The 18,427-nt window shown below is 34.0% G+C and overlaps 1 protein-coding gene across 4 annotated transcripts in view; it reads left to right on the top strand.

Moving 5' to 3' along the window:
- PSMD14 (proteasome 26S subunit, non-ATPase 14) overlaps positions 1-18,063 on the top strand; it is a 50,098-nt gene extending 32,035 nt beyond the window's left edge. For all 4 annotated transcript variants that reach the window (XM_067299129.1, XM_067299127.1, XM_067299128.1 and 1 more), the window contains 5 exons: positions 8,299-8,406; positions 11,098-11,172; positions 13,565-13,690; positions 15,093-15,155; positions 17,638-18,063. In XM_067299129.1, the coding sequence (XP_067155230.1) occupies positions 8,299-8,406; positions 11,098-11,172; positions 13,565-13,690; positions 15,093-15,155; positions 17,638-17,736 (471 nt within the window). In that variant the 3' untranslated portion in view covers positions 17,737-18,063. The remainder of the gene's footprint in view (positions 1-8,298; positions 8,407-11,097; positions 11,173-13,564; positions 13,691-15,092; positions 15,156-17,637) is intronic.
- Positions 18,064-18,427: the final 364 nt, after the last annotated feature.

The raw sequence follows: 18,427 nt of genomic DNA, 5'->3' as shown, positions 1-18,427 counted from the left end.
ACTAAAGCATTCTGCACCTATTGTAGTAGTACAGTGGCTCAGATACTTTACTTCAGAATTGTATAGTTTTCCTAAATGTTTTTAATTACTATTGTACTAATGAGATTCAGTCTTTCAAAATGGACAAAATTGATGTAGGCATGGGATGAAAGAGTAAAATGCCCCTGAGAAACTGATAGATCGTATGGTTGAACTTTGTTTTTCATGTGCTGAATAACCTGTTCATGGCGATCTCTTCCATAACACACTTTTGTCCATTTTTTTTTCTCTTTGGGATGTTTGTGTTACCTCTAGCTCCAGGTCCCAATTTATGTGTAATTTGGTTATGTGTATGAGGTGCATGGTTTTGCAATACCCAGTTTCAATTTTTAACTCTTCAGAGTAATAGATGGTCTTTTTGTTCAGTGCTAAACATAAGAATAATTATTTTTAAATAGTGTTTGTTTCTTCTTCTGCTTTTATGTTCCAGTTTGGATATAGTTTTCTATACGCATACTATCCCAGCTTGGTGGTGTGTGGGGAAAAGGCAGCTGAACTGCTTTTCTGAGACAATTTTTGTGTTGCAAATCCTCCAAACTCATCAAGTCAAATATATGTGTTTATGGTTTGGCAATTACGTGGTAGTCTATAAGACCAAAGCCAAAAGCAGTGAGAGCATTATCAGCTGCTCTTCTGAAGGTTGGAATTATCAGCTGCCCTCGAGACTTTTCCTCAGGTGAACGTAAAGCTTACACTAGTTTTCTGAAAGGTTGCATGCTTTCAGACCTCCGCTCTTTTATCAGGGAACTATAATTTTCCCTTTGTTCTTATCCTTTTCTCTTGTTTGGTTTGATTAACCACATGATTAAAGGAGACTATGGCTGTTCTTTAGGGAGGCAGAAAAAAACAATCCTTCAAATGTCTAATGAGTGGAGAGACTAGTGTAATGCCTGAAATTTGAAAATGGCCCATTAAAGAATTAAATTTATGAGGACTTTTAAGTGGATTGGAGCAACCTAACAAGACTTTTTGTCCACATGTATAACTCTCTCCCCAGTTTGCATGTTTGTCTTGATAATCTTTACCTTAATAAATCTTCCCCAGGCACAGGTGAATTCAGCAGTCATTAGGGTGCAGCCTGCAAGTATTAGTTAAAAACAACTAAGCAAAACAGTAAATTGACTATATCGTCAGTAGTGCTTTGGAGACATAGCTATTTGTTGCAAATTATTATGCAGATAATATTTATAATAAAATAGCTGGTTTTGTTTTTAAACACATAATATTAATCATTTTATGTCAGGATCTTTTATACCTGGAACAGCTTTCATTGTTAGAATTGGACTTATAAAATTGTTTTCTGTTATAAAGGAAAATTTCTAAAATACTGCAGGAAACCTTACAGTGTACAATTTTGGTATTCAAGGACAGGAATTTTATCTTTCTGTACATTTTGTACAACACCTAGTGCATTTAGCTACTCTTAAGGTATGCATAATAACGTTCGTCTTTCCATTGGAATCTTGAATCGTTCGTGGTCACTGATATATTAATAATTTTGCTGTTGTGTTGTACTGGACAATTTTCAGTAACAGCAAGTAGAGGTATACATTACTTGGAGGGCTTGTTTGAACCTAAAACATAGCTATACAAAGTGAAGCAGAGTACCATGATGCAAACTCATTGACACAATAATTAATTTTAAAAGGATGGAATATTTTGTGGGATATTTTCTTTTGAGGTGGGGGTCTTGTGTTTGTAGATTCTGAGATTAAAGTGGAGAAAATAAAATAGCTGAGAAATAAGTGGAGAAAAAAAGATTTAATACTGCTTTATCACAACTTCTATTGTCAAGATAATTAATTAGTAAATCGTCAGAAAAACACAGTATGCTTTTTTAATGTGATTTTAGCTGTTTAACTGCCAAAATTTGGGGAGGAGGGGGAGTCTTCCATTCATTCCTAGAAAAAACTTTCCCAATGAAGTTACACCTGGCTGAATCAACTCTATTTCTTTCGGAAGTGAAAGTAATTCATTTTGCATATTCATCAGTCACTAAATCTGGTCAACAGGAATGTCAGCTGAGCCACTATCCTGTGACATGGACAGCAGGCATCTTTGGCTGGGGTGAGATTACCAGTTTCATAGAATGGATAGCTAAATAACTACCAAATATCTGTTGAACTGGACTATTTCTCTGTATACACTGAACGGTGCATTCGGTGCCGTAACCTGTGTATCAAGAGCTGAAACATCCTAATTTCATCTAGGCAAGAACTGAGTCTTAAACCGAGTCTGATTTGGAAAATGAGGAGGTAGCTATGTTTGTGTGGGTTTTGATTACTATTGACTCAATAACAAATGATACTTCTTTCCTGGAGAGCTGCATTTCCAGGAGATCAGTTACCTCTGCACACTAGGTCTGTGTTCATGCATGCATTTAGGTTCAGGATGCGTCTTTGCTACACCTAGGCATAAACTACAAAGTATTGAACTGTTTTAGTTTTACCACTGTACTGTTTTGCTACTGTTTTCTTTGCAAGCCAGCAATTTTTTAGGGTAGTTGCACATATCCAGAATGACATTATTTGCATATTTTACTTTCTGAATTTCTTAATGGTATGCCAAAACTGTTAATATCAGTGTTGGTGTTCTAAAATTTGTTACACAACCTCCTTTGAATTTGCTGTGACTAAATTAAGCAATGAATGTTTACGTACTGAACCATTTGCATAGGTTACTTCAGGTCATTCCCTTCCTTAAAAAAAAAAAAAGTTCCAAGAAGACTTTTTTGAAAAGTATTAAATGTTTAATTTCCTTTTGCCATGGTGGATATAGAATAGTCCATTTATCTTTATTGAGGAATATAGCTTTAAAACTTGTGGCTTTGCTACTTGTGAGTTATGGATGCATGCCCTCACTTGTCAAGATAAATGTATTATACTGTAGTTCTCTCCCCTTCCAGTATGGATATTCAAGTTGTACAGCAGATTTGACCACAAGAAAGCAATTCTCTAAGGATAAAGAAGGAAAATGCACATACTCCTAGGAATCTCTTTTCCAGAGCTAAAATTGACATTTTATAAATAATTTCCATGTTGCAGACTTCAGCCTCACAATCACAGCAATTCAGTGATATGCATTTGGCATCAGTCAGTTTCAGTTCTTAGTGCTTTTCATTGGAAATGGCATAAAAAGTAAGATTTCCCTGAATTTTTTATGCTGTGGGCTTACAGGGGACAGAAGATGTTCTTCACTCGTGGTTGTCTAACAGTGCATGGCAGCATAAATAACGAAATGGGCATAAACCCTAGCTGCACTGCTGCGGTCACATGTTCCAAATCATTTTTAAAGAATCTGGAAGCAAACTAAGCAGTTGATAACAGGTCAGTTGCAGGTGATAAAAGAGGTTTTAGATGGGACATTACTTCTTTCTCCACACCTGGCATAACCACATTATATCGTTTGCAGAGTTTCCTTTGAGCACTGATATGTTTGTTCATAAACATATGGCATAAACAATACGTCGATATTTGAATTCCAAGGACACAATACTTTTTGGAAGATAGCTACCATATGTCCTAGATTTTTCACTGAAAAATTATTGATGCTGGAAAAAAATTTAAAAAGGCTGACTTACTGCTAACTGAATTGTATCATTAAAATATAGTACACTTTGCAAACCAAGTGTGTTTCTCTAAGTGTTGTTTGTAGATTTGTTAGTATAGGGATCTGATAGAATCAAGTGTGTGATTAATTTTTTTTTTTTCTTAACAAAGAAAAAGGTATGAACACTGCTTTGGAAAAGTGGCACTTACACTGTCAGAAGAAACTAAAATAAGTCCTACTATTAAATATCATAAGCTTTAATCAAGCCTTTTTTTAATAATTATGGGCAGATTATATAAGGCCAGATTTTCATCCAGTTAACAATTCAGGAGTCCAGCATTTGACTTAGATGGTGAATAACTATGAATCATAATTGTAGCTATCCTCAAATTTTCAAATTACTCTGTTTGAAAATAATTGTAGGTTTTGTTTCTGCAAATTCATTATGCAGGCTCTACTGTGGGTTGTTGACCCCAGGGAAATGCTCGAGAAATGCTGTATAGTTATTGTTTTTTAGATTATTATGCTTTTTGAAGCTAAGACAGATGTACAAAAAGATGCAGTTTTTATTTTGTATTGGCAGCTTCCAAATATTTAGTATCTATTTCCAAGAGCTGCAATTAGTAAAGCATCCATGGTACTGAAATCCACACATCCCACCAGCTAATTATATTTGCAAGGTCAGATTGAATACATATTTTCAGAAAAATAAAGGGTTATATAAATGTGTCTTCTACTTGGCTGTTATATCACAGTTTGTTGATCTGGAGTATAATGTGTACAATTCACAAATTTGTCTGATAACAGAAAGTGGTGTGTGATTGTGTTTATTTTACTAACCAGTATATTCACAGCAATCACTTCCAAATATCTCTCCAGTAAAGATGTGTTAATTACAAAACAGACAAGGTCTTCTATTATATTAAAGCTACTAACAAGAAGACAGCAGGAATCACACATGTAAATAGCATCATCAACCCCTATTTTAGTCCTCTGTTTTGATCTGTGAGTTGCGCATAGACCAAAGGTGCTATTAAAGACTCAGTATATGAAATAGGCAGCATTATATGAACAAAATTTATTCAACAAGAAAACAGACCTTTAACATGAATTTAACAAGCCTGAGAAATTATAAACTCTCATATGCTGCAGATTCATGCAGTGATAATAAACAAAAAAGGAAAGTAAGAGGTTTCCTTAAGCTAGCCAAACTGCTAATGGTTTTGTTATAAGCTGTCTGCTGTTGAAATGACCTCTGAAAAGTCTGAAGACATTTGTACTAGGAAAAATTAAATGGTCAGAGTGGTGAAAGAGTTGCACTATGGAAGTGCATTTTTTTAAATTCCTACCTTTGTAATTTGGAAAATATCCTACTGCTATAGACCTTCGTTTAACTTTCTTATGCCTTTACAGATAGGTAATGGAATGGGGAAACTGTAGTTTTTGCTCAGACAGTGCAAGATACAAAAGTCAATCGAAGTGCAGTGAAAACTTAAATTCTTGGATGAGAAATACCGATGTCTTAGAAAATCTAAATAATTGAACATTTTTGCTCCAGTTTTAATTAATCCTTTGAGGTTCTTTGTTCAAATTACTGTGTCTAAAGTTTCTGTCGTAAAATACAAAGTGACCATGTTGCTGTCATCTGATTGCATCATGCTGTACTTCAAAATACACAAACATAGAAGAGAGATTTCAGCTTGTAGGCACCTCCAAGTGCTCACCAGAGCGCTTTTTCTTGAATCTTCCTGTGGCATAATTAACACCTAGTTCACCCATTGCTCATTAGTACACTGGACATTAATGAGTCTATTTATTTTGATATGATCCTCTAAAGGAGGAACTGATTTGTTCTCACTATGCAAAAAGCAATTATATTTCATAGAAATGAATATGTAGGATATATTGTTGTATTTACGCTTTTATTGCGTATTAGATCTAAATTTAGCCTCCAGGTTGTTGAGCATGTTAGTTTCTTTAAGACGGTTGCTATAGTGATAGCAGTGAATTCCTTTAATCTTAGTGTAGTTAAAGTATTTAGTTACCATTGGTCATCACAGTGCAACTAAGAAGAAAAATATCATTCGGATGCATACTTTTTGTATCCTTTTGAGATGGTAAAATTGCAATTTTATGCTTTTTAAATAATTAATAATTGTGATTTTAATATTTCATAGCATCTTCTGTTAAATTGCTGTTTGTTCAACTTAGGAAATATTTGTATTTCACTTCTTCAGGGAGGCAGACAGACCCGGCTGTCCTTCGTAGTGTCTGGAACCCACAGGAAGCTACTTCCGGGCAGAGGCTAGATCGATATTCAGAATCAGTCTAAAATGTTTTAGCAACTAGTTCTCTAAGGTATTTTACTGTGAAATTCATCCAAACATAACCATGAGAACACCAACTGAAATGTTGAATTTATTATCAAAACCGAGTTTAATATGTTCAGTCTTTTTGTTTTTTTGCTTTTTATTTTGGATAGCTCAAGTCTCAAAACAAATCCTTTCTTGCAAATGCCATTCATTCTTGGGTAAGCTAAACATTGTCTAGGAAAGCTATCATTTAAACTCAAATCTAGGAGCATGGCCACTAATAAGCTAAGTTATGATGAAGTTCCTTGTGGTTATGGTATACTGCCAAGCTAATGTTTCTTGCTCCACAGGGTAAGTTTTTATTTGCTTGATTTTCCTTCCCATCCCCACAATCTAGCTAGTCTCTGGAGACCTGTAGTGTGGAATTTTTTTGCTTTGCTTGACTTTTTAATTTATACTGTCTGATTATTATGGTTGGGCATTTGCAGGTGTTCATAAATTAGAGCATCTGCTTCAAATGGAACATTGATAAGATATGTATAAAAGCTTGTCATAAATATTTTGAGATAAAGAAAAATCTGATGATGGTAAAGGAAGAATTACAATTATTTTATATGTTACAACCAAGAAAATATAGACAGACTGTTTCAGATTTTTCTGAGAATTAGGTTCTTTTTTTAATGCAATTCCTTTTTTGTAATGTTAATATAACATGTTATATTTATACTTCTGCATATTAAGTCCAAATTGTGTTTTGTTTTTATTATTGTTCAGTATGAGTTTGTCACTATGTCATCTGAATTTAATTGGGTCATAACCTAATATTTTAATAAAAGAGAAGAGTTTCCGGTATGTTGTCTGCGCGCTGTTTTAAGGCGGGAGGTCTGCCCCAGGGTCTGGCCGATTGGCAGAGCAGCTGCCCTGCAGGCCCTGCTGGTCTTCAGTCCCACAGCACGACTGAAACAGTTGGATCTAAAAGGAAATACAACAGGTGATGAGTTATCAGGGTTTTTCAGTTTGCAGTTCGATTAAATATTTATTTTGTTGTTAATACTTGCTGCGTAATTTTACTTTCCCATGAATGGTCTCAGTGTTTCTATTGTGCTCCTAATAAAGTGAATATGCATTTAGTTATTAATATTTGTGTAAATTGAGAGGAAAATATTAGAACAAGGAGGGAAACTCAACGTCACTTTATTTGCAGACTGTTTCTGTAATGGACAGTGGTTGATTCCTTGCTTGTTCAAGACAAAATATTTTGGTTCAGGTCTCAGAATATCAAAGCAGTCACTGTTACAAATTTACCTCTTGTTGTCCAGCACATAGTATGGAGAGGGAGAGAATAAAAAAGATTGTAATAAAAGCTGCTAATAATGAGATTCAGACTCTTTAGTTTAAAGAACTGGAATAGCTCTTCAAACATAGGCCGGCAAGTTGTCTGCAAGGTGCACTTGCAAGTCTTTCTGTGGATGTGCAAGTCTGTGTCCAGGTCCAGTGCAAGACTGGAGCCTAGATGAGCGAGGTTATCTTGTAGTTACAAATCTGTAATGACGACTACCTGCTAAGGGTAATTTTGAGGGCATTGTTGATATGATCTCAGTTCTATCTTGCCTCACACAGGTGTTGGATAGGTGATTATTTTTATTGTATGGGGCCAGGAAATACTATTTCCAAAGATTTTCATAGACAAATGCAGCACAGGGTGGACAAAAAATAGTGATGGTTTTGCTTTTTTATTTGTGATGAAATAGCACTGAATACTACCTGCTGTGTACCTTTAAATCATAAATGACCTTGGGTTTCTTTTACTCCCTTTTTTACTCCTGAGCATGACACTGACAAGGACTTTTTAATCCATCAGACAGTTTATAGACCCTTTCATAGTCACAAGAAGCAAAAAGCATCTGACTAGAAGGGAATACATGGGGCAAGTTCCTTGCTGGCTATAATTTTGTTGTCATTTCAAGTATTGTGGTAGTATAATTGATGTGACAGGACTGGGCTTTAGACTCGGTCCCTTAGCTTGTGCTCACTTTCAGTTTTAGTCTCTCTCTGCCATTCATTCTGATTGGATAAAATTTAGCTGACAAACATATGCATACCTTTGAAGCTTATAGTAAGTGTAGTTAAAAATTCAATGTTATATGATAATACCATGTATATAAAACTTAAAGTTCTACAGAAAAAAGTAATAATTGGTGTCACCTTACAATCCAAGGTAGTGGAGTGTGCTGATAGCATAGCCAGCAGGAGGCTCTTTTTTATTAATATTATAATTAAATGATTTTCTGGATAAAGGCCAAAAACAGATGAGAGTTGATTGTGCCTTGTCCACTATTGCTTGGCACTATTACTTGCATTTTCTAAAAAGAATTGACTTGACATCTTGCTTTTACAGGTTGTTATTGATGCCTTCAGATTGATCAATGCTAATATGATGGTCTTGGGACACGAACCAAGACAAACAACTTCAAATCTGGGTCATTTAAACAAGCCATCTATCCAGGTAAACCCAGCATTGCTAGTATATGTAAATTTCAAGATTTATTCAGCAGTTCTGGGGAAAGGTACCTACAAACAGTAAGCTACAAATTGTTTATTGTTCTCTCTGTAACATTTTTATGCATGCATTTAAAATTGGTGTGATTCATCAACAGAGTTATGTATGTGAAGAGTTTAAATTTGAGCCCTAAATTAGATAAGTGTGAATGCATATTTAAGGGTATACTGCAAAGGTTAAAGTACAGTCTTATGGAAATAAAAACTTTTAAAAGTGACGATTGATTCGTACCATGTGATACAAGATAGGTGAAAGAGTATCCCTTTTCAGTATGGCTGTTTTAAAAACAAGTACTTCTATTAACGTGTCTCAGCTTTCCTAAAGATAAATTATTCTAAAGCAAATCAAGGAAAAGGTACTTTTTTCATTAACAATCTTTTCTCTTTCTACTGCATACTTATATAGCTTCTTGCTTAAGTAATTTAGATTTAACCTTTGGCTGTGTCTTAAATAGTTCCTCTCTGATTTTGATAGTAACAGCACAATAATTTGCTGAAAAAATGGTGGAGTAGGAGGTCCGATGGATCGACAGGACACTTAAATTGATTGTTTCAACTCCAATCTATTTCCTTTCAGTATGTTGTCCAATTCTTCTTTGCAGGCATTTGGAAAACTTAAATATTTAAAGTTTGGTTTCTGAAGTTGGCTGTTTAACTACTAAGGCAAAAATGTTAGTCTCCAATGAAGCAAACCTTTGTTTCAAGAAATATCTTTTGTTCTGAAGCAAGTACTCCCTGGAGTGATTAATGCTTTTATCTGTATCATTCTTCTACCTCAGTGTGTCCCCTTGCTCCCCCCCCCCCCCCCCCCCAGGAAACTTTCTCCCCTTAATATAACTTCTAAAAGGCACCTATACTTGCAGCCATGAAACCTAATTGTTTCTCTTATGATCCATTACTTGAACAGTAAAAGTAATATTTGCTAGATAAGCATCCTAGAAAAAGACAATACACTAGCCATAATAGAACTGAAAATAGGAGGTAAACTTCTGCTCCGAGAGACCTATCCTTTGAGAGTTACTAGATCACCATACCCTTATCTTGCAGAACATCAGTTGCTTTTTGTTACATTTGCATTGAAACCCCTTATTTATAAAGATACTAGCAAAAATATTCAGACACATAAAAGTGTCTGCTTGAAAAGGTTTATGTGTTTTGCTTTTGATTTTTGCATCGGTGAAAGCTGCAAAGTATAATGAGTATGAAATAACCAGCTAATACTCTTGATTGGATACAGGCAAGCCCATGCTTGCATGTTTCAGGAGACTGTTCTGCTGGGCTTTTCTGGACCATGTGTAATGACCTCCCTTTTAAACCCCTATAGTATTGTTTAAGTTTGTGGGGGTTTTTTGTTTGTTTTTAATACAATAACCTTGAGCAGGACAAGAAAATTTCAGTGGAAACTACTTATTACATGCAACTTCAGCCATAAATTACTTTATTGATAATAAAGTTGTATTTTACAACTTTATTATGGTCAGTGGCACAAGTAATGATTATGCATAACTGTTGGTTCTTGTGAATGTAACCATTTAAGTAATTTTGTAGCTTTGTATATGAGTGTTCACAAAAGAAATCTGTTTAAAATGTATGTATGAGAACATTTTCAGCTTTCATAAAGATAATTTTGGAATGCTGAAATATTAATTTGCAAAAGATGCAAATACACATTCACTCTGGATAGCTCTACAGAATATATTTAAACATAAATAGGTGGCATGATTGAAATGTAGAAAATATTTACCAGTAATTATACATACTTTAAGCATGACTTACCATAGTTGAAGAAACATATCTCATATTTCTAAATATCTACTTCACAATGTAAAATTTTATTTGAAAACAGACTTAAGTTGTGATGAGCTTTTATCATAGAATTTTCTTAAAACAAAAAAACCTGAATCTTAATCCAACTCATACTTAAGTCACAAATTTCAAATGTAAATTTTTGTGTAATGCATGAATAATATATGCATAAAGGTGTCACTTACCTTTACACTGTCTGAGAGATTAATCTAAATCACTCAGATTGTGATATACAAGTTTAAGGACAAATTTGCAAGGGGCATAATTAAAATGAGAAAGGTTTTTGCATTTAAAGTAACAAAAAAAAAAAGACCTTTAATATCCAAGATGAACTTGATGCACATAGTCTAAGTAATAGTTGAAATGTTTCATCACTATTTCAGCTATTCTCATTGCATTATAGCTCAGAATATAAACTTAGAATGGTTGGCAGTGGTTGTAAATAAATAGCTAGCATTCCTTTATTTGTATTAAATATCAGGCTCTTACTGTTACAAGTGATACCCAAATTTATTGAGAGAAGAAAGATTTGAGAGAAATATGTTTGTATATATGTATTGGTCAAAAGTTTGCAAGTGGTTATCATTTTTTCCTATGATGGTTGTTACTATGTGCAAGAGCCTTTTTTTTAGAAGTAGAAAGTATGACTGTTAGCTCACAAACATTGAAAGAGAGAATTAGGAGAAGGTGTACTGACTTGATACATACCTATAGTCTCTGCTTTTTTAAGTGGATTTGAAGATGGCTGTCTTTTAAATGAACGTTTCCTTCTAGTATTTCTTTATTTCAATGGCGGGTAATTTTTATGCAAATTTCTCCTTGAATCTTACAGGCACTAATTCATGGACTAAACAGACATTACTATTCCATCACTATCAACTACAGGAAGAATGAACTAGAACAGAAGGTAACTATTTTAGTTTTTATTCAGTGTACAAAAAAAACTATATTTAAGAGTTGTGGCAATATTGTGATTTTAATTGCTGATACTTTTAGTAGACATTTTAACTCTTCTGGAGTAGATGACTTCTCTTCCAGAAACCACTTACATGTATAGTGATGATGATGAAACCGCCCCAAAACACATTCTAATAATCATATAAGTATTTTGACAGCATTTTTGTCCAAATGTTTTACTAAGCTTGTTGTTCTTAGAAATGGTTGTACAGTGCTGGAAAGTCCTCATGCTGGGAACACTTAATAGGTTTCTGCAAAGTTTCAAGTTCTCAGAGATGTGGCTGAAAGCCATACTAGCTGCATTAGGTTTGCAGTTACAGGCTGGAATTCCTGAAGCTGTAAGACTGTATTTTCCAAAATGGAATTGCATAACAAAGGCTTCTCAGGTTTTTATTGGCGATAATCATTGGCTTGTAATCATTTCAACAGAAAGTGCTTCCGTGTGGTATGAATGGAGCTCCCCAAGACTTCATCTACTCTCAGAAAGTAGTGATGTCCTACTTAACTTTGTACATTTGCAAAAAAAAAAAATACTGTTCACTGAGTGCTGGTAACTTTAATATCAAATTTCCTCATATTACAAGTAAAATCCTCTAGCATTACAACCTCAGCCAGCCAAACAAAAAAGAAATAAAGCTTATTTATCATCTACTGAAGTTAAGGCTTGAATAGCCAAATTCTGTTCTCAGCTATGCCTGTGCGTGCTCATGGCTTCATTACAGTTACAAGTTGATCTCACAGTTGGAATTCATGATGCACAGGTCAGAATAGTTTTCTCGCTTAACTTTGACTTCTAGGGGGCTAGAAGTAATAAAAAGAAAAACAGCTTTGAATCATGGAAAAATATATATGCAAATCAGGGAGTTGAGAAGAATTTGTGAAATTCATAGCCCTTTTTAGGACAGAATCGCACTGTCGAGACCTCAGTGTTCCTCAGGAGCATTTGCTAATCTGTATATGGAAACTGATTCATCAAAACCAGCTACCTCAGGAGATGGTTATGAAGCTTCCAGAGGTTGTTTCTGTTAAAACGCAATGGTTTGGCCAATCCAATCTTTTCTGAAGTTCCAAGTGCATGTTGGGTTTAATGGCTTTACATTATGTAAATGACTACCGTTGGAGTCACTGAATAATTTTGACTAAGTTTTATAAGAACTTGAATCTGTGAGGCAGCAAGTATCTCCATAAATTTCTGATAAAGCAGGTTCCTATTTCAGAAAAACCTCTCATGTGGTGGTCTGTTAAACTCCATTTATAATAAGAAGAGTACACGCTTCATGTCCCTCATAGATGAGCCTATCACACAATACCGTAATTCAAAATCTAGATAACCTAGCTAAGCTGTCCATGTGCAACTTGCCTACAACTGACTCTGTGTGTTGCTAAGATCTTGCTAATATAAATTGCATAACAAAAACTTCTAACTCAGTTCATGTGGTCCAAAGCCACGTTTTTGGGGAGAAGTATATACAATGAAAAAGTCACTTTTATTCAGGTAATATGAATTACAGGTTTTATGGGTTCTCAAAGACTTCTGTAGTAAATGTTTATAAATTGGAAGCAAGCTGAAACTGTTTGCTGAAAGAATCCTCCCTACAGTCCTTGTGTGTGCAGATCATCTGTGGAATATGCGTTCTTTAAGTATGAAAATCAGGAAATTGCCTTTATAGTTATGTCTTCACCTTTTCAAGAATATCATCAGAATCTCAAGTAAAAAACATCATGTTGTTCTAATAGTCCCTGTGTTTATCACCATAAAAAAAATCTACTTTGTTTTATCATGTTGTTTTTAGGGCTGTTTGTTTTGTCAGACAAACACAAGTCTTGCTTCATTTGCTATAGAAGTTCACTTCACAACTTTAACAGCTGCTTGCATATAGTTCAGGTTCATCAGTGAAGCCTAATATCTTCCTTGTGTGTTTAGTCAAAGCATTAAAATATTTTTCAAGTTTGACAGAGGCCAGAAGCTCAACTATTGTCTATTTGGTAGCTAGAATATTCACCTTCCTGTTATTTCTTTTACAATGCAATTGTGCTTTCTCAACCTACAGCAAAAATACAAAAATGGAAGCAAAACCTAAGTATCCCTATCAAAGTAAATTTAACCTTGGTTTCTATGCCTCATTTTCATATTCAGGCCTCAAAAAGTTTGATCTTAACTTACAGAAAAATCTATGGTCTGCTCTAAAAGAATATTTGATTATTGTGTTTGCCATATTTAAACATCACAAGTTCAGTCATTTTTCATTACGTTCTTACTTCTATATATTTTCTGTCAAACATCTTCATAGTATTATGAATGTATTTTATGATGCATGTTTTAAGCAGTTTTTATTTTGCAGATGTTGCTAAATTTGCATAAGAAGAGTTGGATGGAGGGTTTGACACTTCAGGACTACAGTGAACATTGCAAACTCAATGAAACAGTAGTGAAGGAGATGTTGGAATTAGCTAAGAATTATAACAAGGTACTCATATTCCATAACGACAGTATAATTGCAACTGTTTATGATGTGAAGGAATTTTTTACTTAATTTCTGAAGTAAAAAGCTGATTGTCACAAACCTTATTCACAATGACTTGTAAAAGACTAGACTAGAAATGGAACAATCGTTGCAGGAACTCTTTTGGATCTTGGTGCTTATTATCATAACAGTTTTCAGGATTAGGAATTTTATGCTGTTTTGTATGATCTGTTTTCAGCAAAGAGTTTCTCAGGGGACTGGATTTGGTTAAATTAGGCACAAGTATGGCTATAATGGTCTTGCAGAGACTGTGTTCCTGAGTTATTAATCAACTATGTATCACTTCTCTGTGTAGTTGCCAGTTGAAGTACCAGAATAGCTCTTCAATCATTTTTTATCCCAATCTAAACTAGCAAAGTGTTTAATTATATGTTTAGCTTTAAAATGGGAATAATCACATCAATTCTGTATTTACACTTTGCCAAGAGAATGTGCGGCTCCTGTAGCTCAAAATAAGCAATTGATTGTAATTCTTCATTTCTTCAGTCAAGGGCTACTTGACCAGATCTCAGCATAGTAGAATAAAGGTCTATCCATATCATTCCATTAGATAGATAGATTGATAGACACTTACTCATTGTAGAGCCTAATTCCATGTTCTTTTGGATAAAGAAAATATTACTTTTGTAAAAAAAAAAAAAAAAAAAAAAAAAAGAGGAATCAGAGTTATTTGTACTGTTTTAATATTAGCACTTGCACTTAAATTTGTTTATAAATTCTAGATCTCAACAAGCACTCTAAGTAGTGTGTCAATCATTCCTGATATTATAAAGGTGCTTTTTTTTTAACTTCTTGCTCTTAAAACAACAAAAATCAATATTGCATTTACTAGGTAAGTAAGTGGATTTACTTTATACAGACACTATATATGAAGACAACAGAACATTATAAAAATATATTAAAATAGGTAACTCAAATTAAAGAGTACATAAAGACTTACTGAGGATCAAACCTCCGATAGCTGGAACAACGTGGTAATAATATTTTTGATTTTTGTGTTACTGCTTTAACTATCTTTAACTATCAATACCCATCATTTAAGACTTTTACTTAAAACAGTTTGGTGAATACGTCTTGCTTATCTGACAATAAAACCATTCATGAGTATTCCCCTTGATCTTTTGCACTAACACTTAGTAATTAAAACCATGTCTGCTGAAAAGCTGAAGTACCTTTCCTTTTGACTTTCTGAAATGTGTTGCTGTTTGATTTTTTTTTTTTGAGAGAGAGAGAGAGAGAGAGAGAAAAGAGAGAGAGAGAGAGAATTATATTTTAAGAATCTTGTGGCTTGGGGAAAAAGTAAATGAATTCTGAAACACTGACCTTTTCTGTGTTTCTTTCACAGGCTGTTGAAGAAGAAGATAAGATGACACCTGAACAGCTGGCAATAAAAAATGTTGGCAAGCAGGTGAGGTGCGATGAATTAGAGTGAGGTGGAATGATAAGCTTGGTTCATTCTAAATATTAATTTCCTTACATGTGCCTAGGTGATTTTAGTTCTATGTACAAGATATTCTCAGCTCTCCAAATAATTAATTTATTTTTGCTGAATATTGTTGTGTCAGGAGCAATCAGCTTTTGACTTTAGATTATCTGCAGAATACCTGCAAGTCATGTTCTACATGCATTTGTATTACTTGCTGAGGAATACTATTCAGATATGGTAGTTTTTCCTTTCCCCCCCCCCTCCCCCAAGGAGAGAGACAAAAATATGTAACTCTGTTTTAGTGTTATGGAGAGGCCAAAACTATGGAAACTTAAACAAACAAACAAAAAGGCAGGGGGTTGGTTTGTGAATTATCATGGCTAAAGAACCAGTTCACCTCTATGCTTAGTTCATGATCACACTGTGGATGGATGCTTAGCTCCAGTACACACGTACGCAAATAAGCTGCATTGCTTTGAACTGATGTTGAAGAAAAACAGTTTAGGACCATATCTGAAATTTAAAACACCTACTCAATCCAATCTATTCTTTGCAATATCAGGCTACAGTATCCTTATAGAGAACTTGACAGAAAACTATTTCTACATTTGATTTTAATCTAAACATTGAGGAAATGTACTGTGGTGGGGGAGAGGAGGACAGAAATCAAATTGGTAAGAGATTGTCTTCAAAATTCAAGAATGGCAATGGAAACAAGAAATAGCTTTAAAAACATCCAATAAGTCCTTAAAGGACCAGCACTTATTGTATTGTTAGTAGTACTAGAAGAATTTAAAGGACTCTGGATTGCTCTTATATGTCAGCTTCTAGCAGCTATGTCAAAACGTATCTGTAGTATTGTTCAGTCACTCATGTATTTCTGTAGCATTCAGAACAATGGCCAAAAAAAATCTGTATTATACACACATATATATATATATATATATACACACACACACAGATTTATATATATATGTGTGTGTGCGTGCTTATGCACACCTACATATACATAAATATATATTTATAATAAAACATGTAAGTAGGTAGGAAGGGTTATATTTTTAAGGGTTATGACATCATCTCGAATAGAACCTAAGTTTCATTTGTCATTTAAATCATTACGCATATGTGGAAAAAATCTTTATTTTGATCTTTTTTCTTTTTAAAAGTTTTTTCTGATTGAAGAGTTCCAAATGCAACAATAAAATTTAGAGATTTTTCTGAAACATGCCTGTTAATTTTTCAGTATTTATCGAAGATTAATTACTTAAATGCAATTCTGAAAAAAAATTATGGTTAAGTTTACAGCCAGAAATAATCTTATTATTCTTTGCAAATGCACAAAAATGCCCACGTTGATTGAGTAATAGTGTGTGGGGATGTGTATTTCCAAAATGTTGTTTAGGCTTAGCATTCAGTTTTGCAGAACATTTGAATATATTATTAGGCTTTTTTTTCATTTTTGATGGAAATAAATATGTTAATTTTCTTGCAGTTAATAAGACTATTCAAAGACTATGTGTTAGATTGTTTGAGTCTTTACAGGATTAGAATACAAATTTATACAAGATCCGAAAACATGTTGCACCATACCAGAACTAGGATTAAAATACTGGCCTCACTGAGGTGCATACTAAAATACTCATTGATCTGCATAGTATCAGGATTTCATCTAAAATTTTATTAAAATATTTTATATGGCTTTATTAAATTAATTTACTATATGACTATATCAGCCTGTAAACTTTTGTGGTGTACATTTTGGTTTACATTTAAGTAGTATGAATTCCAGCTCCACATGTTTTTGTTTTTTTCCCTCCCAGGAAATACCTATGTAAATACATCAATTGAAATATTAATCCAGAATAGCTTTGAAGAGCTTTTTGTACTTGCTCTCATATTTTGTAGACTAGATAATGTTTTTGGTATGCAATTTTCTTGCATTCGTGTTGCATTCATACTGGCAATATCACAGAGTATTATTATACCAAACTTAGCATATTGAAATAGCTGGTTGATACCAGTAGAGTAATTTTTACTCTGAATTTACCTTGTATATTTTTTTTCTGGTTTTAATGGACCTGACTTCTTAAATTGGAGACCACTGGCAGACAGAGAAATTCTGGATAGTTGAAATCAATAAGAGCTTTACCAACCCTGGGGAGACCATTCCAAATGTTTTGTGCTGTCCTGTAAAACTTAGAGCTGTCATGGTTTCTTTTCAGGTGCTGGATAGAAATTTACTTCCTAAACCTATCCTCAACTTCTCTGAATGACAGTAAGGACTAATCAAATCTTATTCATGGAAATTCAGTCATTTGCCAGGTTAGTTAGAAAGGAAAACTTGGGAGCTTCACTAGCCTATGTTCCTTAATTCACAGTCATCTTAAATAGAACTGAAATACATGAAATCCTTCAGTGATATGTTGTAGTCATTTGTCTCATGGCATACTTTGTATTTCAGGACCCCAAACGTCATTTAGAAGAGCATGTGGATGTGCTGATGACCTCAAACATTGTCCAGTGTTTAGCTGCTATGTTGGATACAGTTGTATTTAAATAACCAATTTACTGTTTGTGATGTTTTCTGTGTATATTTGTTTATTGTTTTGAATACTCACAACCAGAGACTTTTGAGGCTATATTTGATTAAACGAAGACATCTGACTTCATTTGCAATGTAAGTGCAGCACAATAACACCTTCAGTCTCTAATTGTGCCGTTGCTTCAGTTTCTTTATGTCAAGGTCTTTACAGATTCCAAAGCAATTCAAGAACACATTGTGGGCAAAATGTATTACATTTTCATTTAATATGGGGGAGGGGGAAATCAGTAGTACATATATATTTTGATTGCTGCAACATAATAAAAATACATTTACAAACCTGTCTTAAGTGCTGGAAGGCCTTTTTTTGTGAAAGTTGGGAGAAATTAACAGTGTAGGAAAAAGCTGTGCAGGTAAAATCTGACTTTCCCACCCACTATAAAACTACTGAGATATTAATTAGCAGGATAGCAAAAATTCTCAAATTAAATTTGCCTCCCATTGATTACCAAATTCCCTTACTGACACAGAAAATCTTGTAGTAGCACTGAATTCAGAGGACATGAAAAACAAAATACTGAAAATTGCTATGAAGGCTCCCTTTCAATATTGTTCAAGCTGTAATATCAACAGAGGACAACTGACCTTAAGAAAATGAATTCAGCTATGCTGATAACTGAATTGCACAATGCTCTTACAAGCAGGGTCA

Source organism: Apteryx mantelli, chromosome 6 (assembly GCF_036417845.1).
Source record: "Apteryx mantelli isolate bAptMan1 chromosome 6, bAptMan1.hap1, whole genome shotgun sequence".
NCBI lineage: Eukaryota > Metazoa > Chordata > Aves > Apterygiformes > Apterygidae > Apteryx > Apteryx mantelli.
The sequence above is the reverse complement of the archived record's forward strand: the minus strand, read 5'-3'. Positions and strand labels throughout refer to the sequence as shown.